We start from the raw sequence: 25,583 nt of genomic DNA on the forward strand, positions 1-25,583 counted from the left end.
CTGCCCTCCCCTCGACCTTTAGAGCAGTTCGGGTGACCAGTAACACCTGGAATGGACCTTTCCACCTGGAAGGAAAATCAGAACAGAGACCTTGTCCAAGGACTTGATTAGTACATAATCTCCACACAGAGAAGGATGAAAAGGGTTCGGGAAGCTGGTCAGATACCTGCAAATGAAACTTTAGTTGTTCAGTTACATGACGAACAAAATCAGACCCAAAAACACCAGTCCATAACAGTGTTACTTTATGGGGTGTCAAAGGTTGACTTGTCCCTGTGGACACTGGTCCTCCCATCAAAATATTTTAAGGACTTAGCCTGATTGTTGAGGTCAGTGTGTTTTGAATAGACACAATCTAATATTTGGTCAGAAATCATAAACATATATTTGTAAACTCCAAAATTTGACATACTGTGTGTACAAAAGTGTTTTCTTATATCTACAAAGAGCCCTGATGGTGATGATAAATGATCTTGTTTGATAGGGCTGTTTTTTCTTCCGCTGGCCTACTGACATGGCGTGCATCAGTCTACCAGTGTGTGTGTGAGACCTGTGTGAAGCCATTGCATTTTAATTACCTGCAATTATCTTATTTATGATTCATTCAATCATTCATTTCCCCTGTCCTGCATGTGAAGGGTAGTGTACAAAAATGACCAGAACCAAGAGGAGGGATGAGGACAGATAAGCTACCATTAGGGAGTCCTACAAGCTAGACTCCTAGGACAACCCTAACACACTCACAAATGATGCTCTAACTGTATCATCTTGGTTTCCTGTACTGGAATATCACTAACAGAAGGCACAGGTATGGCCTTTTTAAGTTACAGGGACCTACATTAATGTATCGTGGAGCTGGAGGAAGTTGTGGCTTATTTTACTGCAAATCAGTTGTTTTGCATTTCCATGTGAAACAGTATCAGATCCAGAGGTTTGAACCCCACATTTAAAATAGCAAGCTGTGCTTGTAACATATAGAGCATCAAGCAAATTATGATTATACTATCATTTTTAATTTGTTAATCTGAGGACAAGAGAAATCATCTCTGTCCCCAAAGTTCAACATGAAATCATGAGCAGCACCAAAGGCATAACATGAATCTGTAAATATTGTGGTTGCTTTGTCCTTGGTTTGAGTACAGGCCTGATAAGATCATACAACTCTGCTGCTTGAGCTGAGGTGCCAGTAGGCAGAGCTCAGGTCTCAATCAGTTCTCAGTCAATCACTGTAGCATAGCCAGTCAGATGTATTTTCTCAGATGGTCATGAGGATGAGCCATCAGTATAAAAATGAAAATACTGAAAATACTGCATGCAAAAGTATGGAATCAGCGCTGTGTATAGATATCAACTCAGATTTGTCATTAAGGAAAGTCTTCAACTCATCCAACAACCATTCACAACGCCTCTCTTCACCATTCTCTCCACACCTCTTACAGGCCACGTCAGACCACACTTTCACACACATCTACACACATGTACTTGTAATCCCACTCTGGATCACCTCTTAGTGGTTTAATATTAGCAGTAGCTAACTCAATCTTCTTTGACTCAAATGACCTGAGATGTGGCCATCTTTGTTTTATCCATTTACCTAGGAGTGGTGAGAAAGTGACCACTCACTGCTCTTCTATCAATGCCCGCAGGCGTGTCTGTGAGGAATGATGGATCCTACTATGTGGTGGGTGCTGCTCGGGGCCAGGTGGTGGAGTAGGTACTATCAGTGGGTTGGGTTTTAGCATAGACTGTATAAAATATGGACGTAGTATCCGTGACGTCACCCATCTGTTCCTGAGAGCTGTTTTGAAGCAAATCGACGGCGGCAGCCATATTGGTAATGCGGAACTCAACTGGGCAGAGTGTGACGTAGTGTGAGTCTCTTAGCCAATGGCTGTGTGTTCCCGACCGGGAGTCACGTCAGTCATGTCCTTATTTGGGCAAAACTCATAATCTTAATATCTTCTGAACCGTCACGTTAGAAAAAAATTCACCCCCCGTCCAGTGTGTGCCATTAGAGAGATTAGCTTCATAGGGCCATTTTTGAACCAGTCTGTAAACATGTTTATTAATTCTGCAAAGATCGTCTTTTTCCCATTCATATCTATGTGGTTTCCGGTGTTTCTGCAGCCAGCCTCAATCGGATTTTCGATGTAATGCAGTTTATATCACTTCCGCATTGGCTTCATCGTTTGAGACCGGAGTTTGCCGCTTGGGTTTTAGGGGTGTTCTGCTGGTGGATATGATGGACAGTGGGAGCTGGCATGGAGGGGGGTCACTCTGGGAGTTCAGAGTTAGTGAAGTGAGGAGCTCACTTGGTAACCCCAGTGATATGCTGGTTTTGCTCCCCATCTGACTTTCTATCTCAGGCTTTAGGGAACATCAGGAGCCATGGAGTAGGCAACTAGACATATCAGTAGAGGGCATAGTGGGGTGGGATTCTGCACTGAGCACTCTTCCCTTCTTTCTTAGTGTTTAACTCACATTGTGTTTATATCACATCATATTTCTTTGAATTTGCTTGTAAACACAACAACATTAAGCGAGGTCGAGCTTGCAGAAATAACCTATTGTCTGGTCCATTGTTTGAAGGAGTCATGTGCACACATGATGCACATTAGAAACCAGAATCAGGGTCTTTTACATACATGTCTTGGTGTTTTTGGTGCAAATAAACGTAAACAGGGAATAAGAAAAGGAAACAAATTACCAACAGGACTCCTACAGCTGAGAAACTTCAACAGACTCAAATAAAAACTGAAGTTCTAAAAGTGGAATTTCTTGTATTGCCTTGTCTTATATTACATACTCATTTTAATCCTATGTGCAAAAGATATTAACTTGTGAATATAAGTTAAAAAGTTGTGCACATTGTAGCTGTTTGTGGGCACAAGTTGCTACAGCTACAGAGTTCAATCACAACACTGGGGCCTGACTGTTGTATAGAACCCAGGTCACAGGGGCCTGACTGTTGTATAGAACCCGGGTCACAGGGGCATTGTTCATTGGGAGTGCATAAAACTGGAGATTGAATACAGCAGAGCTCATTTCAACTGAAATACCCCAGAGAGAGAGAGAGAGCGAGAGAGAGATAGAGCGATAGAGAGAGAGAAATATACACAACTACGAGAGATAAAACCTGAAGCTAGAGAGATCAGAGATCAGAGATTGAAGAAGAGACAGAAAACCAAAGTTACACCTGCTCATCTAAAACATGTCTGAACAGACACAGGTGAGTACTCACTGCAGTCACTTCAGCTTGAAACTGTTTTTGAGTTCAAAGTTTAAAGAAAGAGATGTAGAAGTTTTAAGAGAAGGATGTCAATATGAAGCAGCAGGAGGGGAGAGGTTTAAGAGCAGGCTGGAGTCCAGACCTGATAAGTCTAGCTGAAGTGGTTTTTGATCAGGACCTGGTTTCATCAACCCTGTCCTTCACAGCTCAATCAGAAGCTGTGAATCAGATTTGAACTTCAGAGTGGGTGTATTTATGTTTATTATTGAACTGTTGAGTCAGAGACAAGACGAATAAGGACATGGAAGAATATTTGAATATCTAATGTTTGACTAATGAATCAAATCCCTCTCTGTTGTAACTGTTGCACAATGAGTAGTTATTTAAACTCCATAAGAAGACTTTGAAAGTATTTCTCCTCCTCAGTAACTTAAACAATGTTTGTGGTTCCCCTGCAGATTTCTGATTTCAGTGAAAGGGATGAAAAACCAGAGAGCATGAAGGGAACCTTCATCCCTCCTGAGTTATCCACAAACCTAGCTGAGATAATTGAAGACCTGATGAACTGTGAGGATCTGTTCCAGGACAAAGACCTCACCTCCCGTCCCAGTTCTACTCTCAAAGACAAGAAGAGCTTATACTCTCTGTCTCAGAGTTTCCTGGATGAGGACCGCGTGTCCATAGCCACCTCTGTGTGGTCATCTCCTGCCTCAGACATCTCTGAGAGGATCTCACATGACGTCCAATCAGAGGAGAGCAGGAGAGCGTCCTCCACCGGCATCAAGAAGGTGACTATAAGAGGCCGTCAGGACCGTGTCCCCTCAGCCTGCAGCACAGAGGGTTTAAACATCACTTTTTAAATATACTGTGTGATATATATGAGAGAAGTCAAATGTTTGGTTTTAAGGGTTAACACATGCATACCCACTGAAACAAAGAAATAAACATCTGAGATCAATTATAATTTACAATATTTCAGTTCATGTTAGAGCAAAGAATCAGAGCAGCCCTCCCCAAACTTAAAACACCTTACAAATCCATAACAGTAATACAAAATAAAATCCTGCATCTGCATCACTACTGAAGTGTTTCAGACCTGCAGGTGGAGAAAGTTTGAGAGCAAGTTGTAGAGAAGAGCTTTCATTACATTGTATCCTCTCTCTGATTCTCATAAATATAAGATCTCTAAGATGTTTGAGGTGTTTGACTGCATGTTACAAACTCCACAGGTTTTTCTTTAGTGTGTGATGATTGCAAAGATTTGAACCTTGCTCTAAATATTAAATGAAAATGTTTGTCTTTGTCCACCAGATGTCTGATTCCAGACAAACTGAAGAAGAGGCAGACGATCTGATGAAGTGTGACGACCTCTTGGAAGATGAAGCCGCGGACTTGCGTCTTGATTTGTCTTCCATAAATGAGGAGCGCTCTCACACTCTGTCTTGGGGTTCCCTCAGCTGGGACAGCAGGACCATGGTGAGAGGTTTATATTCAAGACCCTCGGATGATGAATATCCATCACAACAGGAGGAAGCAGAGGCAGGAGAGGTCAAACAAACAGAACAAAGTGACCCTGCTCCTGCCAGCTCCAAGACCACCATCTCCACCAGGGGGAAGTTCTTCAGATGGATGAAGAAGAATAAAATCCACCCCGATGAAGTTGATGTCAGCACTGGACAGAACATAAAGAGCCCACACTGTCCACCAGAGACTTGCTCCTCTATTGAAGAGGTGCCAAGAAAAGTCAGCAATGAGACAAAAACAAAGAAGGGCAATCGTTTCACACGATTCTTCAGAAGCATCTTCTCAAAGGTAAGGATGCATTTATTAGCAGATTGTCTGGGGATCAATGAGGGCAATGGGCTGAAATGAGCCAGATGATATGAAGTGTGTTTTTTGATACAACTGTTCTAAATGTTTTTTATGTCTTCCCCATAAAGAACGAGAAGAAGCTGAAGCAGGATAAGATGGAGAAAGGGCAGAAAAAGAAAGCCATCAAAGTTCCTGTTGAGGAACAAGAAGTACATCAAGAGGAGACAGAGGATGAGGTCCAATCTCCAAACTTTGGCAGATCAAGTCCCTTTTCACTTCAGGAGGATAAAATCCCCTCACCTCAGAGCCAAACAACGGCTGGATCTGTGGTCCAGATGGAGGTGAGAATTTTTTCTCCAAGACCCTCATATGATGAAGATTCATCACCCCAGGAGGAAGCAGAGGCAGGAGAGGTCAAACAACCAGAACAAAGTGACTCTGTGACCCCTGCCAGCTCCAAGACCACTATCTCCACCAGGGGGAGGCTCTTCAGATTGAAGACGGACAAAATCCACCCTCCAGAGACTTGCTCCTCTATTGAAGAGGACATAGGAGAAGTCAGTGTTGAGACAAAGATGAAGAAGGGCAATGGATTCACAAGATTCTTCAGACGCATCTTCTCAAAGGTAAAGATGCATTTATTAGCAGATTGTCTGGGGATCAATGAGGGCGATGGGCTGAAATGAGCCAGATGATATGAAGTGTGTTTTTTGATACGACTGTTCTAAATGTTTTTTATGTCTTCCCCATAAAGAAAAAGAAGAAGCTGAAGCAAGATGAGATGGAGAATGGGCAGAAAAAGACGCATGCAGAACAACATGTCACGCTGTCTTCATTCAGCTGGTGTGGAGCAGTGAGCTGAATCCCATGAACCCACCCATAACCCCCCCTCTTCCATTTCACTCCCTCCTCCGCAACTCTCTCCTTTTTCCAGTCACCCCGACCCTCCATTCCTCTCAGACTGTCTCTTTCTGCATATATCAATAAACATATTGATATCCAAGCTCTGAAGGTTGCAGTTTTACACTTTCATGTACCAGGTTGTTACTAAAACAGTACAACACAATGTCTGAGGTAAAACAGCCCACAGTGGGGTGTGTCGTTTCTTCTGAGCAAATCTCATGATTCCTGTCCAAGTTAGAGATGTTGTGGTGTCAGGAAAACATAAAGGCAAAGAGTTTATTATCACCAGAGGTCAAGAGGTCAAAGAAATAACAGTTTTCACCATCATTTCATCTTTATTCATGTGTTTCAAGTTTATTTCTCGGCTGCATTCTTTAGCTTTGCAGAGAAGGTGTTCTTTTTTTTAACACATCAATTTTATCTTGTTTTTTTCCTTTTACATAACAAAAGAAAGAAAACACAAACATCAACATCATTTATTTATTCATTTATGGTTTATTTGTTAGGGACAGATACATAGACAAACTGTGAACAGCCATCCCATGCAAGTATCATAATATTTGTAGCAAATGCTAATTTACAACACCGTCCCTAGAAGGGTTTAAGATAAGATAAGCTACTCCTTTATTCGTCCCCCAACAGGGAAATTCATGGAGTTACAGCAGCAAACAAGAAGGTGTACAGTACAAGAATTTCAACAACAATATATACAGAAAAGAAATGTCCATCAGAGACGACAGCTTGGCCACATTGGATTTTTAAGAGAGTAAAATATTAAAACAGTAATTTAAAATAAAAAAGAAAAGGTATTATAAGTACAGCATGATACAATAAAACACACATTTGGCAATGACAGAACATGCTGAAAAATTAGACATGAGTGCAGGTTTGTTGCTGAATGAACCAAGATTTGGTGACGGTCTTGAACCTGGTGATGTTTGTAATGAGGTTTAAGTTATCAGGAAGAGAGTTCCAGGCTTTAACACCTTTCACAGAGAGAGCTGTTTGAGAAAATGATGTTCTGCAGAATGAGACTTTACAGGCGCCACTTAAAGCTGCTCTGGTGGATCTGCTGCAGCCCTGTAGTCTCTTTATGTATTTGCAGAAAGGTTGAGGAGTAAGACCATTTAAACATTTGAACACAGACTTTGGATAATGCAAATCAATAAAATGACTAAAACGTTGCATGTAATTAAAATGTGACTAGTGGTTGCTAGTCTTTGTAATCTTCACAGTTCTAGAGAACTTCCTCAGTCATAAGATGTGTGCAGCATGTGTGTAAACTTTAAGTTTGCCTCATTATCATAGAATACAATAAGATGGAGGTCAACAATGTTTTCAGCAGTAAGAAGGAGGGGAGCAGCACCATTCACACCTTCTATTCTAAAAAATAGAGTTTCCATTTTCCCACCTTGTAATGTACAAATCTCTTCTTAATCTCAGCAGGAAAGTCATATTCAGACAATTCTGTCCCATGGGTGGATCTGCCTGGAACCATTTATGAGTGATTCCTTTTTTAGCAGCAACAACAAATATTGTCAAGAGATATTGAGTGTCTCCTGTTATGTCATCTGGTGGGTCACCCAAATGAAGAGAAACAAAAGTTAATAGAAATGACAATCACAGAATCTGCTTCATGATACTCCAAAATATTTAACATTTAAAAATATGGTGGTGATCCGCCCCATCACTCCCCAATTTCTCCTCCTGTAGGGCTCCTAGATACAGAATACCTTTCCAGTTTAGGAGTAATGAAATATCGGACAAGATTCTTCCAACCACATCACGCCAGTACATAGAACAAGAAGTGGAAAAGGTGTTTTTGCATATGTTTTCCCATTGCTGTTCAGTTATTTTATCATTGGATTCCTTTTCCCATCTCTCTTTAATACTGTGTGTGGTACTTCCTCTTCCCTCTCTAATCCCCTGGTGAGAAGGTGTTCTTTAAACATGTAAACAAGATGAGATAAGATATTACTTTATTAGTCCCAAAACGGGGAAATTTAAAGTGTTACAGCAGCAGAGTAGACAGTGCAAAGCAATATAAAGTAAACAAGAGCATATATAGCAATTATTAAAAGTTATTAGCAATTAAAATTAAAGAAGTAAAATAAGCATATCTTACAAACATATATACACAACTAAATAATTAAATTTACAAATATTTACAAAACCAGTGATGCAGTGAAAAATGTGCACAGACTTGTAAGGTGAAAAACAATATACAGAACTGAGAAGATGGGTAGAGAAAAAAGTACTGCACATGTAAGAAGAGAGGGATGAAGTAGTTATTGCTGGTTAATAAATAGACAGGTGAAATAATTCATGGGTGGGCTCACTGGGCTGCTGGGCTCTCTGGGGAGATCATCTCCACAGGCTGCATGCTGCCTATCACAAATCTGACATGAAAAGTAGAGGAATAGTCTGGAATAGGTGAAGTTTGAACAAGATCACATGCAAAAAATGAGTCTGCATGCAATCAGAACTGTGGCTAGTTGACTAAAGTATAGAAAACAATAATATAATGATCTGAAAAATGGACCAACACTTAGAATTTTATTTTAACAGACAGTACAGCTCAACATAATGTACCTATTGACCATATATCTGCATAATATGTGCAGATGTTTTATTGTAACAGTTAATCAGTGTTTTATTAATTTAGCTACTGTATATAATGTGAAACTGTTGAAAGGACAATAAACCATAACAACTGACTGAAAAAATGTAAAGCATACATATATAGCATATATTATTCAAGTTGTTAGATCAATGTCCTTCATGAACTAAATTGGACTGTGGGCACTAAAAAGGTGCATGTTGACACTTAAACTCTGGTGACCTGATTTGGGAGATTTCATTATAGGTTGAAATGATCAAAAACTCTGAAAATAGCAGATCTACATACTCAAAACACATCACATTGCAACATGTGAGTTGTAAGCTTGTAGATGTGCAACTTTGTGTGAAAGTATATGAGACCTCCTGGGCCTCTGTAGCCTCTCATAGGCCATTGAGCCAGGTATTCTTCACAGACAAGCCAATGGGCCAATCAATCATCAGGTCATCTCTCCGTTGCGTTTAGTCTGCAGCTGAGCACTGTGTTTATTTTGTTTTGTCTGCAACCTGCGTCTTGCCTTGGTAACTACAGTAACTCTCCTGGACAGGATACAGGCCCAGCACATTTCCCCGGGCCGGCCTGGGAGAGTTACCGTAGTCGTACGTGCTTGCTCTACGACTGCCCAATCATCTTCATCCTCCTGAACAATACAGTCAGTGCCCAGTTTAGGAAACAGTTGATAATTTACCCTCCATTGAGCACAGTGAGGATCCTCGCTCAGCTGCTGCACTGTGAAACACCACCGGTCAGGTGTCTCCTTCAACCGAAGAATAGGTGTATAACCCACAATGGCTCACACCTTTTCTTTCTCTCAAAGACACACACTTGTGGTGCTGCTTTCCTTCAGCACCACTCTCTTTAACCTGTGCATGGAGCTGCTTTCTGTCAACATCATGCTCCTGGAACTGAGAGTGAAGCACATTGTTGCCTCTCTCCCTGAGCTGCAGGTCAGGATTGCCACTCTCGTTCGCCTGATTGTTGAGGTCAGTGTGTTTCGAATGGACACAACCTAATATTTGGTCAGAAATCATAAACATATATTTGTAAACTCCAAAATTTTGACATACTGTGTGTAGAAAAGTGTTTTCTTATATCTACAAAGAGCCCTGATGGTGATGATAAATGATCTTGTTTGATAGGGCTGTTTTTTCTTCATCTGGCCTACTGACATGGTGTGCATCAGTCTACCAGTGTGTGTGTGAGACCTGTGTGAAGCCATTGCAATTGAATTACCTGCAATTATCTTATTTAAGATTCATTCATTCATTCATTTCCCCTGTCCTGCATGTGAAGGGTAGTGTACAGAAATAACCAGAACATGGAGGAGGGATGAGGACAGATAAGATACCATTAGGGAGTCCTACAAGCTAGACTCCTAGAACAACCCTAACACACTCATAAATGATGCTCTAACTGTATCATCTTGGTTTCCTGTACTGGAATATCACTAACAGAAGGCACAAGTATGGCCTTTTTAAGTTACAGGGACCTACATTAATGTATCGTGGAGCTGGAGGAAGTTGTGGCTTATTTTACTGCAAATCAGTTGTTTTGCATTTCCATGTGAAACAGTATCAGATCCAGAGGTTTGAACCCCACATTTAAAATAGCAAGCTGTACTTGTAACATATACAGCATCAAGCAAATTGTGATTATACAATCATTTTTAATTGGTTAATCTGAGGACAAGAGAAATCCTCTCTGTCCCCAAAGGTCAACATGAAATCATGAGCAGCACCAAAGGCATAACATGAATCTGTAAATATCGTGGTTGCTTTGTCCTTGGTTTGAGTACAGGCGTGATAAGATCATACAATTCTGCTGCTTGAGCTGAGGTGCCAGTAGGCAGAGCTCAGGTCTCAATCAATTCTCAGTCATCACTCTCCAAGGCAAGGTGCAGCATAAATAAACAAATACTTAATATAAACAAATTTAAAAAACGGCCGTCCATCAGCCGGCCCAAAGATTGATCGGCCCACCGGGAAAACTCCTGGAACACCCGATGGCCAGTCCGCCCCTGTTGGGACACATATACACACTAAGATGGCAGAAAGACACTCGCAACCTTTTGGAACCCTGAGAGCTCTCTTCTCTGTCTCAGTGGAGGGGAATGCAGGACTGCAAGTTCCTGTGAGTCCACCTCTCGAATCATAGGGACTAAATAAGCTAAATAGCACACCCCTCAGCCTAGTGTATGGCATGCACCTATAAGCTTTATTACCACTAATTAGATGTGCTCTTTCTGGGAGAGGCTGTTGTCTAAGGCTAACATTTACCACTGAATTAAAAGAACCCTCACCCATATTTAGCTCGTTACAGTAACCCACTCCCCTAAAGCATAGAGAAACATTCTGCAACTCATGAGTATAAACAGGTGGAATATAGTCAGAACAGTCTTGTGGAGGTGTTTTCTAATCAGAAATCAGAACTGAACAATTGTACATGGAAGCTTTAACCATCTTAAATGGCAGTGTATCATACTACACAGAGACAGAAACTTGAGCCAAACTGGATTGGACCCTACAAGGTTGTTTCATCAGAGAACGAGGGACTCATCTATACTCTTTTAGACTTGAGACGCCCTCAAGCTGGATTCAAAGTTTTTCACTATGACCGATTAAAAGCTTGTAGATCTGCCTGGGACACAACTTCAGCACCAGTGAATTGAACAGTTCCCCCCTTGACTGTGGACACATACCCCAGGTATACATCTTTGTCTGGTTTATTTATTTATGTATTATTTAAAATGACCATGCATATTAATTAACATTTCTGTAAATATGCCAGAGTTAGCCAAAAGGCTAGTTAACATCCGTAGTCCCTTGCCAGATGTTAAAAAGGCTCCCTGAAAAAATCATGGTTAAACAAAGATAAAATTGAGTAAAATCAAATCAAAGTAAGAAGGTAGAGGAGAAACCAAAACACAAACAAACAAACAAAAAAGAGAAGAAAAGAAAAGTACAAATAGCACCATACGATTAAAAATGACTAAAAGCTACATAAGGACATGATATGACAGTTTTTGAAAAAGTGTCCATGGACAAAATACATGGAGCAAGACAATCAGGGAGCAGCAATAAGGAAATGTTAAAGAAGACACGTGCAGACACAACAGGACAACATTTAACAGTGCTGTACATATTTGCATCTGGCAGTGACTACCAATCATTAAACTAGCTGCATGCAGATCAAATGAGGCAACATATAGACTGAGCGACAGGTGAGCATAGCGAATAGACAACACAAGCAAGCAACAGTATGTTAAGGAAAAAAAAAAAACACAGGACAAATTCACAGATGGCCGACACAAGGTGGCAGCAGGAGGGGGAGATGTGTTTAGTGCTGACAGATTTGGTTTCTTATGAGCCGCTGCTTCAAATGAAAACTAAATGACCGGTATGTGTTGAGCTCTCTGATAGAGGTTGGTATGTTGTTCCATTCTTGTGATGCTCTGATGGAGAAGGCTGATTGACTAAAAGCACTTTTACTAAGTGGAATAACACAGTCCCTTCCTGTGACTCCTTTCGTAGTGTGATGCGGATTAGTTTGGATGCTAAAAAAATCGCTAAGTGGTGGGGGAGCCATGCCATGTATGATTTTGTAAAGGAGATGGGCATTTATGTGCATTACCATGTTTTCCCAACTTAGGAGGTTGTATTTCTTTAAAACTGCGCAGTGGTGGAATGTCCTTGGTCGTTTGTCTAGAACCTTAAGTGTCTGTTTATACAGGGTCTATAATGGTTTCACCGTGGCATGACTAGCTTGAGACCAGCTTGTTAAGCTACTCTCTCTATATATATATATATATATATATATATATATATAAAGAGTAAACAAATGAAAACTTTGATTTGATTAGATTTGGTTTTTGCAATTTTTCTCTACCGTTGACTAAACAATGATACAGGTGTATTTTTTTTTAGGTATACCGTTACTTTGAACTTACAAGTTTGTGCTAAATCTTCATGTGAGTGATATACTAACAAGAGAGAAAAGAAAAAGGTACAAGTTTTGTGTTTGAAGAATTCATGCCATGTTTTAGTCTCTATGCATATTTGAATTAACTCATGTGCATTGCCTGGTTGTTCTTGACTGTTATTCTGTTTACAAGTCTTAATGGGTTTTACTGTTGGTTGAGATTTTATTTTTCATAACTTGTGAAATGAGGACATTTCATCTGATGAGAGGAAAGTATGTAAGATGAGATTTTATTTTGGTCTAAGTATTTAGATCAGTGAGTCTTTAATGAAGTTTGATAGACTTCTGTTTCATATATTGCACTGCCTGTTTAAGGTTGCTCAGGGTGATATTGTTTGAGTTTAAGTAAATGTGTCACGAGTTCGATGTGCTGTTGTCCGATGTTGTTGAAAGGTCATTAAAGGCATCACGACGCAGAGCAGAAGTTGTCCCGTGCTCTTTCTTCCCCACAGCCATGAAATATAATTAATTAAGTTTTAAGTTAACACTGTTGCAGTTTAACAGGTCTGAAGAGATTAAACAAGGTACGGCGTTACACTTGGTACAGTTAGTCTGAACCAATCTTAAATGCAGTTTATATTGAAGAGCTAACATTACGAAGGGTTGTACTGAATTTATGCACAACAAGTTTACATAGTTTAGTTTAGTTTAGTTTATTAATTATTCATTGTGTCGTGCACCATAACTGAAAGAGTTCCCTCCAACTGGCTTTACAGCCTCATAGTAGATTGTCGTACGTGCTTGCTCTACGACAGCCCAATCATCTTCATCCTCCTGAACAATACAGTCAGTGCCCAGTTTAGGAAACAGTCTATAATTTACCCTCGATTGTGCGCAGTGAGGATCCTCACTCAGCTGCTGCACTGTGAAACACCACCGGTCAGGTGTCTCTTTCAACAGAAGAATAGTATAACTCACAATCATGTAGTCAAAGGAGGCTGGCCTCACAAACGTTTGTTTCAGATGCAGAACTCCCCATGTTTGCCTCCCCTTTGCGTCGTATTCACGGTATGCCAGCCGGCAATCATTCAGTCCACACCTGTGGGAAGGACACCGGACAGACACTGGGTTCACCTCTCTTTTGGCTCTGTAGAGAGGTGGAACAGAAACAGGTGGAACAGAAACAGGTGGAACAGAAACAGGTGGAACAGAAACAGGTGGAACAGAAACAGAGTCACTAGTCACCTCCTTGTTATTCTTGTTGGGCTTTCTCCCTTTACCTCTCACATAGTCATGTTTTTTCACTTTTTTTCTTCTCATATCCAAACTGTGTGTTAGAAAGGTGTGTCTTACGTTACTTGTGGATTTAGGAATAGCCACTGCAGCTTCCTTCTCACTGTGGCTCACACCTTTTCTTTCTCTCAAAGACACACACTTGTGGGGCTGCTTTCCTTCAGCACCACTCTCTTTAACCTGTGCATGAGGCTGCTTTCTGTCAGCATCATGCTCCTGGAACTGAGTGTGGGGCACATCGGTGCCTCTCTCCCTGACCTCCAGGTCAGGATTGCCACTCTCGTTCTGTTGAACCCTCGCACAGGATTCACCACCACGAGGGGGAGGAGGAATGTCAGCCCTCCCCAGAGGATCGAGCCCCCTCTCCTGAAGGTGCCAGCCAGCACCGGGATGTGTGCATCCACTCTGCCCTGCCCTCGACCTTTAGAGCAGTTCGGGTGACCAGTAACACCTGGAATGGACCTTTCCAACTGGAAGAAAAATCAGAACAGAAACCTTGTCCAAGGACTTGATTAGTACATAATCTCCACACAGAGAAGGATGAAAAGGGTTCTGGAAGCTGGTCAGATACCTGCAAATGAAATTTTAGTTGTTCAGTTACATGACGAACAAAATCAGACCCAAAAACCTCAGTCCATAACATTGTTACTTTATATGGTGTCAAAGGTTGACTTGTCCCTGTGGACATTGGTCCTCACATCAAAATATTTTAAGGACTTAGCGTGATTGTTGAGGTCAGTGTGTTTCGAATGGACACAAACTAATATTTGGTCAGAAATCATAAACATATATTTGTAAACTCCAAAGTTTTACAGAAGGCAAAATAAGAGTGATATACAGTCTAGAAGTTTGAACCAACACACTTTGATTAAAGAAGGAGGGATTAACCCTTTCAACTCCAATAATAGTTTTTTTATGGATCAGAATTTCTTAACCAAATATTATTATATGCAATATTATCATAACCTTTTTTTGGTTTAGCATTAGCTTGAATTTCACAATATGAGGCCAACCAGATGTCACACATCATAGATTTTTTACATTTGTTTTTACATTTTTTGTTTTGTTATAGGGACTTCAAAACGCTTAGAAAGGTGTCCAAACTGCTGAAACAAAAGAATTCATATGTAAAATCAGAGGCTCTGTCAATTGTAAAGTAAATATTTCATCCCCAAGGTTGTTATGGTTTAAGTCTGAGCAGCTGATAAAGCCTGTCTCACAGAAAGCATTGTTTAACCAGTTCACTCACATGTTTGGGTTCAAACCAGCTGTAACAGCCAGAGTGATATTTAGAGGAGCCTCAGTGTTCCTAAAACTTTTTACTTATTTATTTTCAGACAGTTTGACTGCTAAAGCACACCCTTGCAGACACACATACTGATTGCTCACATGTCAGCTGATAAATGCAACAGAAAGTTATTTACACTCCTCTGTTTGATTAATGGCAACTATGCAACAGCAATACAGTAGAGGCCTCATACAGACATCAATGAAACACACTAAAGATGATGATTCAGCAACTTTTGCACGTGTGCCATCTCAAATGTGTCAACATTAACTTGGGAAGGTCCAGTAATAAACACAACTTTTAACAAACTGCAAACATTGAACTGCTTGAAAGGCTCTCTCACAGTAATTCTTAAATAAAGCTCACTACAATGAATCGAAGCAAGTAATTCACACAAAAATCTTTCCCCATCAAATTCCACAGCAACATTGTCTTCAGTGGAAACTGGCTCTGATATAGGCGTGCCTGAAACACCTACAGTGTGGATCATTTAGGATGCCGGTAGTCGGGGTACACTCTTGTAAATTTAAATCTTAACATCATCATCTTAATTGACATAATTTATCTTTCAAAAGGACAAGTATAAAATCTTATTGTTAATATTTGCTTATTGACTGTAGATTTGATTCTTCTTCTACATGGTCTCCCTTTGCTAATTTTAGAGAGGCCCCTCCTAAAGAGGAGGGGGGGAAATATGGCACATTTTTTATATGTATCAGCAAGTTATTTATGTATCGCTATGTTTGAAGATAAACTGACTAAGAAAGTCTTACTTTAGGAAAATTACTACAATTACGTGTGCATGTTCTTACATACTTCTCAGCTTTGTGATTCAGCCACTCATTCATAGGTATGGTCATGGGCCACTGCCCGTCTGGTGAATGTGGAAACTTGAAAATGCTCTCACACATTGGCCAATAAGCAGCATATGTGAGGCTCAAAAGCATCTCTACATCAGGTATTAAGCAGTGGTAATAATGGCAGGTGCGTTTTAACCAAACTAAGAAGGCTTCAGGACTAGAGATTGGATTAGGGGCACACTGTTTTATGTCTCTGACCTCAGATGGAGTCCAGGCCCTGAAAACTGCTACCCGTCCTATAGAGTTCTTAGGAGTATCAAATCTAGATGTTTTGTATCTATCTGGTGGATTAGCTATGTTTCTAAGTCCATCTGTCTGATTGTGTCTCTCCTCAGGGAGCAGACTGTAGTCTGCTGCATTTTCATGTGTCTCTTGAGTACCAGTGATATGTGAGGCTTCAGTGAGTGCATACCCCTCTACTCTTACTTTATAACTTTTCATGATTATGGCTACTGCATGCGAAAGTATGTAATCAGCGCTGTGTATAGATATCAACTCAGATTTGTCATTAAGGAAAGTCTTCAACTCATCCAACAACCATTCACAACGCCTCTCTTCACCATTCTCTCCACACCTCTTACAGGCCACGTCAGACCACACTTTCACACAGATCTACACACATGTACTTGTAATCCCACTCTGGATCACCTCTTAGTGGTTTAATATTAGCAGTACCTAACTCAATCTTCTTTGACTCAAATGACCTGAGATGTGGCCATCTTTGTTTTATCCATCCTAGGAGTGGTGAGAAAGTGACCACTCACTGCTCTTCTCACAATGTCCTCAGGCATGTCTGTGAGGAATGATTGATCCTACTATGTTGTTGAGTCAACTGTATGTGAATTCAATGTAGTATTTGAGGAGGTTTTAACAGAAAGTCATGCACATTTATCATTAGCATGTGTGTGTTCATTCTTATCTTTATCATGTTGAGGTCTATTAGCTGTTGTGGACTGATGATTACACATCTTGCAATAAACAATGAACATATAACACAATAGCAACACAAACCAGGAAAAACACACAGCAAACACAAAACATTTAATAAACACTTCAACTGCATTCAGAGTCTCTTCTGAATTCAAGGTAATTTGAACCATTTCATTTGAGTTCAGATGCTGTTCATTTATGTGGCCGGTTATGTTTGATCCACTTTCTCTCTCTCTCTTAGTGTACGTATGTAACTTAATGTACTGTACATAGTAAGTAGTGTTGGGACTTATTATTTATTTTAGACAGGTTCTACTAACTGTTAAACACTTGAAGATGATCACATCTTCTAAAATGATCTATATATTACCTCTCTAAGGTATTAATTATGACATAAGATGCACCCACTCATGCTCTCCTTATGTTAGACTTTAAAAATACAACTTAAAGAGCCTTTTGAGTATTAACAGTAAATTTGATCAACCCTCCTCTACCCAGTAATCTGAGAAAGAGGACAACAAACCTGACTGTGGATGTTCTTCAGACCACCAGAGGGCACTGACTGTCTCTTCTGTTATTGTCTGTGGGCCTTCAGACTGCTGCACAGCAGGAGGCTCAGTGTGACTCAGAACATGCACCAGATGGTTCAGAGGTTTTATACAGTGGGGGTTTTGCTTAGTAACACATGTATAACACATTGTATAACATCAGAGACGGTCATATATGTATGTTTACGTTCATTTATCAGGCCTTCCTGTGGGAATGGGATTTGGTCACAGATTTAGAGCCACTCAGTTCATGTTGAGGTGACTTTGTGTTTGCATCCTTGAATGAGATGCAGGTTTGATGTTTGGGGGGTAAGGGGGGGGCATACATTTTTCTAGTCATATATTGTTTTTAAGTTATATTTTTGGGGCTTGAGGAGGACACTTAAAGAAAGCAGGGGGTTTACATGTGGGAAAGAGGACACAGACTGGACTGGAACCAGGGCCATCCACTATATGGGTGCACAACTTAACCATTAGGCCAAGCCTGCGCCCCACCATGTATTTCTGACCCCTGGTTGCTAGCTTTTCCACCTGTACTAGCATTCCTTTTTTTTTCATTCAACAGAGTGAAAAGAGAAAGAGCTCAAATGTGAAAGAGGTGAAGCAGGGACCACTCAGCCACCCCCAGGCCCTGAAAAGCCCCAGAAACCCCCAGATCGAAGCAGATCCCCCACCCCACCCTTTTCCTTTTGATTTTTAATTGTGTGTATTTCATATATATACAGATCAACTGTCTCATTACTGGGAGAACTGGGAGTGCGTGGACAGAAATAGCAAAAGACAGCTAAGGAAATGTCAGACGAAGCAGTTAAAACTAGTCAGTGGATCTGGTTGAGGAGGAATAACATCAGTTGAAGGCCAAAACAGAAATAGGAAAATACTCAGTAGGGGGGAGGTAGAGCACACTGCCTAACCAGGCAGGTATGAGTTCTAGCCTAGACCAGCTCCTCATCTTGGCTCTGCCTCCCCTGTCTTCTAACACCTGGCTACAGACGCCTCTTGTTGTGTGTTGGGTGGTGGGTGCTGCTCGGGGCCAGGTGGTGGAGTAGGTAGTATCAGTGGGTTGGGTTATAGGGGTGTTCTGCTGGTGGATATATTGGACAGTGGGAGCTGGCATGGAGGGGGGTCGCTCTGCGACGTCAGAGTTAGTGAAGTGAGGAGCCCACTTGATAACCCTAGTGCTATGCTGGTTTTGCTCCCCATCTGACTTTCTATCTCAGGCTTTAGGGGACATCATGAGTCGTGTGCACACATGATACACATTAGAAACCAGAATCAGGGTCTTATACATACATGTCTTGGTGTTTTTGGTGCGAATAAACGTAAACAGGGAATAAGAAAAGGAAACAAATTACCAACAGGACTCCTACAGCTGAGAAACTTCAACAGAGTCAAATAAAAACTGAAGTTCTAAAAGTGGAATTTCTTATATTGCCTTGTCTTATATTACACACTCATTTTAATCCTATGTGCAAAAGATATTAACTTGTGAATATAAGTTAAAAGGTTGTGCACATTGTAGCTGTTTGTGGGCACAAGTTGCTACAGCTACGGAGTTCAATCACAACACTGGGGCCTGACTGTATAGAACCCGGGTCAAAGGGGCCTGACTGTTGTATAGAACCCGGGTCACAGGGGCATTGTTCATTGGGAGTGCATAAAACTGGAGATTGAATACAGCAGAGCTCATTTCAACTGAAATACACCAGAGAGAGAGAGAGAGAGAGCGATAGAGAGAGAGAGAGAGAGAGAGAGAGAGAGAAATTCACACAACTACGAGAGATAAAACCTGAAGATAGAGAGATCAGAGATCAGAGATTGAAGAAGAGACAGAAAACCAAAGTTACACCTGCTCATCTAAAACATGTCTGAACAGACACAGGTGAGTACTCGCTGCAGTCACTTCAGCTTGAAACTGTTTTTGAGTTCAAAGTTTAAAGAAAGAGATGTAGAGGTTTTAAGAGAAGGATGTCAATATGAAGCAGCAGGAGGGAGGAGGTTTAAGAGCAGGCTGGAGTCCAGACCTGATAAGTCTAGGTGAAGTGGTTTTGATCAGGACCTGGTTTCATCAGCCCTGTCCTTCACAGCTCAATCAAAAGCTGTGAATCAGATTTGAACTTCAGAGTCGGTGTATTTATGTTTATTATTTACATGTTTGTTAATGAACTGTTGAGTCAGAGAGAAGACGAATAAGGACATGGAAGAATATTTGAATATCTAATGTTTGACTAATGAATCAAATCCCTCTCTGTTGTAACTGTTGCACAATGAGTAGTTATTTAAACTCCATAAGAAGACTTTGAAAGTATTTCTCCTCCTCAGTAACTTAAACAATGTTTGTGGTTCCCCTGCAGATTTCTGATTTCAGTGAAAGGGACGAAAAACCAGAGAGCATGAAGGAAACCTTCATCCCTCCTGAGTTATCCACAAGCCTAGCTGAGATCATTGAAGACCTGATGAACTGTGAGGATCTGTTCCAGGACAAAGACCTCACCTCCCGTCCCAGTTCTACTCTCAAAGACAAGAAGAGCTTATACTCTCTGTCTCAGAGTTCCCTGGACAAGGACCGCGTGTCCATAGCCACCTCTGTGTGGTCATCTCCTGCCTCAGACATCTCTGAGAGGATCTCACATGACGTCCAATCAGAGGAGAGCAGGAGAGCGTCCTCCACCGGCATCAAGAAGGTGACTATAAGAGGCCGTCAGGACTGTGTCCTCTCAGCCTGCAGCACAGAGGGTTTAAACATCACTTTTTAAATATACTGTGTGATAAATATGAGAGAAGTCAAATGTTTGGTTTTAAGGGTTAACACATGCATACCCACTGAAACAAGGAAATAAACATCTGAGATCAATTATAATTTACAATATTTCAGTTCATGTTAGAGCAAAGAATCAGAGCAGCCCTCCCCAAACTTAAAACACCTTACAAATCCATAACAGTAATACAAAATAAAATCCTGCATCTGCATCACTACTGAAGTGTTTCAGACCTGCAGGTGGAGAAAGTTTGAGAGCAAGTTGTAGAGAAGAGCTTTCATTACATTGTATCCTCTCTCTGATTCTCATAAATATAAGATCTCTAAGATGTTTGAGGTGTTTGACTGCATGTTACAAACTCCACAGGTTTTTCTTTAGTGTGTGATGATTGCAAAGATTTGAACCTTGCTCTGAATATTAAATGCAAATGTTTGTCTTTGTCCACCAGATGTCTGATTCCAGTCAGACTGAAGAAGAGGCAGAAGATCTGATGAAGTGTGATGACCTCTTGGAAGATGAAGCCGCGGACTTGCGTCTTGATTTGTCTTCCATAAATGAGGAGCGCTCTCACACTCTATCTTGGGGTTCCCTCAGCTGGGACAGCAGGACCATGGTGAGAGGTTTATATTCAAGACCCTCGGATGATGAACATCAATCACACCAGGAGGAAGCAGAGGCAGGAGAGGTCAAACAAACAGATCAAAGTGACCCTGCTCCTGCCAGCTCCAAGACCACCATCTCCACCAGGGGGAAGTTCTTCAGATGGATGAAGAAGAATAAAATCCACCCCGATGAAGTTGATGTCAGCACCGGACAGACCTCTATTGAAGAGGTGCCAAGAAAAGTCAGTGCTGAGACAAAGACAAAGAAGGGCAATGGTTTCATAAGATTCTTCAGAAGCATCTTCTCAAAGGTAAAGATGCATTTATTAGCAGATTGTCTGGGGATCAATGAGGGCAATGGGCTGAAATGAGCCAGATGATATGAAGTGTGTTTTTTGATACAACTGTTCTAAATGTTTTTTATGTCTTCCCCATAAAGAACGAGAAGAAGCTGAAGCAGGATAAGGCGGAGAATGAGCAGAAAAAGGCAGCCATCAAAGTTCCTGTTGAGGAACAAGAAGTCCATCAAGAGGAGACAGAGGATGAGGTCCAATCTTCAAACTTTGGCAGATCAAGTCCCTCTATACTTCAGGAAGATAAAATCCCCTCACCTCAGAGCCAAACAACGGCTGGATCTGTGGTCCAGATGGAGGTGAGAATTTTTTCTCCAAGACCCTCATATGATGAAGATTCATCACCCCAGGAGGAAGCAGAGGCAGGAGAGGTCAAACAACCAGAACAAAGTGACTCAGTGACCCCTGCCAGCTCTAAGACCACTATCTCCACCAGGGGGAGGCTCTTCAGATTGAAGACAGACAAAATCCACCCCGTTGAGGCTGATGTGGGCACTGGACAGAACATAAAGAACTCAGACTGTCCACCAGAGACTTGCTCCTCTATTGAAGAGGACATAGGAGAAGTCAGTGCTGAGACAAAGATGAAGAAGGGCAATGTGTTCACAAGATTCTTCAGACGCATCTTCTCAAAGGTAAAGATGCATTTATTAGCAGATTATCTGGGGATCAATGAGGGCGATGGGCTGAAATGAGCCAGATGATATGAAGTGTGTTTTTTGATACAACTGTTCTAAATGTTTTTTATGTCTTCCCCATAAAGAAAAAGAAGAAGCTGAAGCAAGATGAGATGGAGAATGACCAGAAAAAGACGCATGCAGAACAACATGTCACGCTGTCTTCATTCAGCTGGTGTGGAGCAGTGAGCTGAATCACATGAACCCACCCATAACCCCCCTCTTCCATTTCACTCCCTCCTCCTCAACTCTCTCCTTTTTCCGGTCACCCCGACCCTCCATTCCTCTAAGACTGTCTCTTTCTGCATATATCAATAAAAATATTGATATCCAAGCTCTGAAGGTTGCAGTTTTACACTTTCATGTACCAGGTTGTTACTAAAACAGTACAACACAATGTCTGAGGTAAAACAGCCCACAGTGGGGTGTGTCGTTTCTTCTGAGCAAATCTCATGATTCCTGTCCAAGTTAGAGATGTTGTGGTGTCAGGAAAACATAAAGGCAAAGAGTTTATTATCACCAGAGGTCAAGAGGTCAAAGAGATGACAGTTTTCACCATCATTTCATCTTTATTCATGTGTTTCAAGTTTATTTCTCGGCTGCATTCTTTAGCTTTGCAGAGAAGGTGTTCTCTTTTTTAACACATCAATTTTATCTTGTTTTTTTCCCTTTTACATAACAAAAGAAAGAAAACACAAACATCAACATCATTTATTTATTCATTTATGGTTTATTTGTTAGGGACAGATACATAGACAAACTGTGAACAGCCATCTCATGCAAGTATCATAATATTTGTAGCAAATGCTAATTTACAACACCGTCCCTAGAAGGGTTTAAGATAAGCTACTCACTTATTCGTCCCCCAACGGGGAAATTCATGGATTTACAGCAGCAAACAAGAAGGTGTACAGTACAAGAATTTCAACAAGAATATATACAGAAAAGAAATGTCCATCAGAGACCACAGCTTGGCCACATTGGATTTTTAAGGGAGTAAAATATTAAAACAGTAATTTAAAATTAAAAAGAAAAGGTATTATAAGTACAGCATGATACAATAAAACACACATTTGGCAATGACAGAACATGCTGAAAAATTAGACATGAGTGCAGGTTTGTTGCTGAATGAACCAGGATTTGGTGACGGTCTTGAACCTGGTGAAGTTTGTAATGAGGTTTAAGTTATCAGGAAGAGAGTTCCAGGCTTTAACTCCTTTCACAGAGAGAGCTGTTTGAGAAAATGATGTTCTGCAGAATGAGACTTTACAGGCGCCACTTAAAGCTGCTCTGGTGGATCTGCTGCAGCCCTGTAGTCTCTTTATGTATTTGCAGAAAGGTTGAGGAGTAAGACCATTTAAACATTTGAACACAAACTTTGGATAATGCAAATCAATAAAATGACTAAAACGTTGTATGTAATTAAAATGTGACTAGTTGTTAGTCTTTGTAATCTTCACAGTTCTAGAGAACTTCCTCAGTCATAAGATGTGTGCAGCATGTGTGTAAACTTCAAGTTTGCCTCATTATCATAGAATACAATAAGATGGAGGTCAACAATGTTTTCAGCAGTAAGAAGGAGGGGAGCAGCCACCATTCACACCTTCTATTCTAAAAAATAGAGTTTCCATTTCCCCACCTTGTAATGTACAAATCTCTTCTTAATCTCAGCAGGAAAGTCATATTCAGACAATTCTGTCCCATGGGTGGATCTGCCTGGAACCATTTATGAGTGATTCCTTTTTTAGCAGCAACAACAAATATTTTCAAGAGATATTGAGTGTCTCCTGTTATGTCATCTGGTGGGTCACCCAAATAAAGAGAAACAAAAGTTAATAGAAATGACAATCCCAGAATCTGCTTCATGATACTCCAAAATATTTAACATTTAAAAATATGGTGGTGATCCGCCCCATCACTCCCCAATTTCTCCTCCTGTAGGGCTCCTAGATACAGAATACCTTTCCAGTTTAGGAGTAATGAAATATCGGACAAGATTCTTCCAACCACATCACGCCAGTACATAGAACAAGAAGTGGAAAAGGTGTTTTTGCATATGTTTTCCCATTGCTGTTCAGTTATTTATCATTGGATTATTTTTCCCATCTCTCTTTAATACAGTGTGTGGTACTTCCTCTTCCATCTCTAATCCCCTGGTGAGAAGGTGTTCTTTAAACATGTAAACAAGATAAGATAAGATATTACTTTATTAGTCCCAAAACGGGGGAAATTTAAAGTGTTACAGCAGCAGAGTAGACAGTGCAAAACAGTATAAAGTAAACAAAAGCATATATAGAAATTTTTTTTTTTAACTTAGTTTTTATTTCAAATTCAACAATTTACACAATAGTATTCACAATTCTTCATTTTTCCTTTTTTGGTTACAGCTGTATCTATATGATTACAAGGATAAACAATAAAATACAAATAACCCAGCAAGATAGATATAACTTAACTCTATCATAAGGTAAAAAATATAAACATACATACAAAAAAAGAAGAAGAAAAAAGCAGATAAATAATAAAGGAGGTAAGAGTCGGGGAGTGGATTTGCACGTGTGTGCGGCCGTATGTGTGTGTGCGCATGTGCACGCGGTAGTATCTGTGCGTGAGCACAGGGGTGTGTGTGTGCGTGAGCATGCGTGCGTTTACACATGTATGTAGTAGCTTCAGCTTAGAAGCAGAACTAAAATGGCAGGGTTCCATCTTTCATGAATGTTTCTATCTGTAGTCTTAGGGAGAATGTTATGCGATCCATGTGATAGATTTCCAATAACTTCTCAGTCCATCTACTATATGTCGGAGGGTCAGGTTTTAGCCATTTAGTTGTTATACATTTCAGAGCTGCTGTAGTCAGTATTTGTAAGAGATATTTTTCAGCTCTACCATCAATGCCTCTTAGTGTTCGACCCAGTATTGCTACTGTTGGATCTTTTTTAAGCTTTTGATGAAATATAATTTCTAGAACTTTAAAAAGCTCCTCCCAAAATGTTTTTAATTTTGCACATGTCCAGAATATGTGAGTATGGTCGGCATTTTGTGTACCACAATTTCTCCAACATATATTAGAATATGCTGGGCCCATTTTAGCCACTATAGCTGGCGTCTGGAATAATCTCATTATCACCTTCCACTTGAATTCCCTCCATGAATTAGAATTGGTTACAAGATGGGCTTCAGTGCATATTTCCTCCCATGTGTCCTCCGGTATGACTACATTCATTTTGGTTTCCCAGCTGCTTTTTATCTGCAATGTATTATTCAAAGTCATACCTGAAAAGATTTGATAAAAATGACCTATTATCTTCTTACCCTGGTTTCCAGTTTGTACTTTTAACAGAAATTCCTCAATTGGGGTGGGTTCCAAGACTTTATCCCATTCTTTATGTTTAGTTAAAAATGTCCTTAATTGTAAATATCTATAGAAGTCAGTGTTAGGGAGTATGAATTCCTCTTTTAGTTGTTTAAATGATTTTAGGTTCCTATCCTCATTGAGTTGGTGTAGCTTAGTGAGTCCATGTCCTAACCACTTCCTAAAGCCTGCATCCATATGGCAGGGAGCAAAGTCCTTCATAAATCCAATGTCAGTAAGTGCTGAGATTGTTTTAGGTAATCCAAATGATACTTTCATTTTCCTCCAGATATTTAATGTGACTCTAGTCCATTCACTCATTTGGGTGTCCCCTAATGGGAAATCAATAAAAAGCAAGGCCTGGAGGGGAGTAGCACAAAAACATTTTTCAATGTTTAGCCAGCGTGTATCTGAGAGATCCTGAATCCATATTGTTAGG

The 25,583-nt window shown here is 40.5% G+C and overlaps 1 protein-coding gene across 3 annotated transcripts; it reads left to right on the plus strand.

Annotated features, from left to right (window-relative positions):
* The first annotated feature begins 3,089 nt into the window (after nt 1–3,089).
* Nucleotides 3,090–22,128, plus strand: LOC117824984. 3 transcript variants are annotated; one of them, XM_034700538.1, is made up of 6 exons: nt 3,090–3,229; nt 3,688–4,017; nt 4,541–5,041; nt 5,170–5,550; nt 21,583–21,750; nt 21,879–22,128. In XM_034700538.1, the coding sequence occupies exons 1-6, from the start codon at nt 3,212–3,214 to the stop codon at nt 21,984–21,986; spliced, it is 1,506 nt and encodes a 501-aa protein (XP_034556429.1). In that variant the 5' UTR covers nt 3,090–3,211; the 3' UTR covers nt 21,987–22,128. The 3 variants fall into 3 exon arrangements, with proteins under 3 accessions (XP_034556429.1, XP_034556447.1, XP_034556439.1); XM_034700556.1 differs by lacking the exons at nt 3,090–3,229; nt 3,688–4,017; nt 4,541–5,041; nt 5,170–5,550 and adding exons at nt 19,143–19,283; nt 19,756–20,085; nt 20,609–21,073 and having other exon boundaries at nt 21,202–21,750; XM_034700548.1 differs by lacking the exons at nt 3,090–3,229; nt 3,688–4,017; nt 4,541–5,041; nt 5,170–5,550 and adding exons at nt 19,570–20,085; nt 20,609–21,073 and having other exon boundaries at nt 21,202–21,750.
* The last annotated feature ends 3,455 nt before the right edge of the window (nt 22,129–25,583 follow it).

Source organism: Notolabrus celidotus, chromosome 2 (genome assembly GCF_009762535.1).
Source record: "Notolabrus celidotus isolate fNotCel1 chromosome 2, fNotCel1.pri, whole genome shotgun sequence".
Classification (NCBI taxonomy): domain Eukaryota; kingdom Metazoa; phylum Chordata; class Actinopteri; order Labriformes; family Labridae; genus Notolabrus; species Notolabrus celidotus.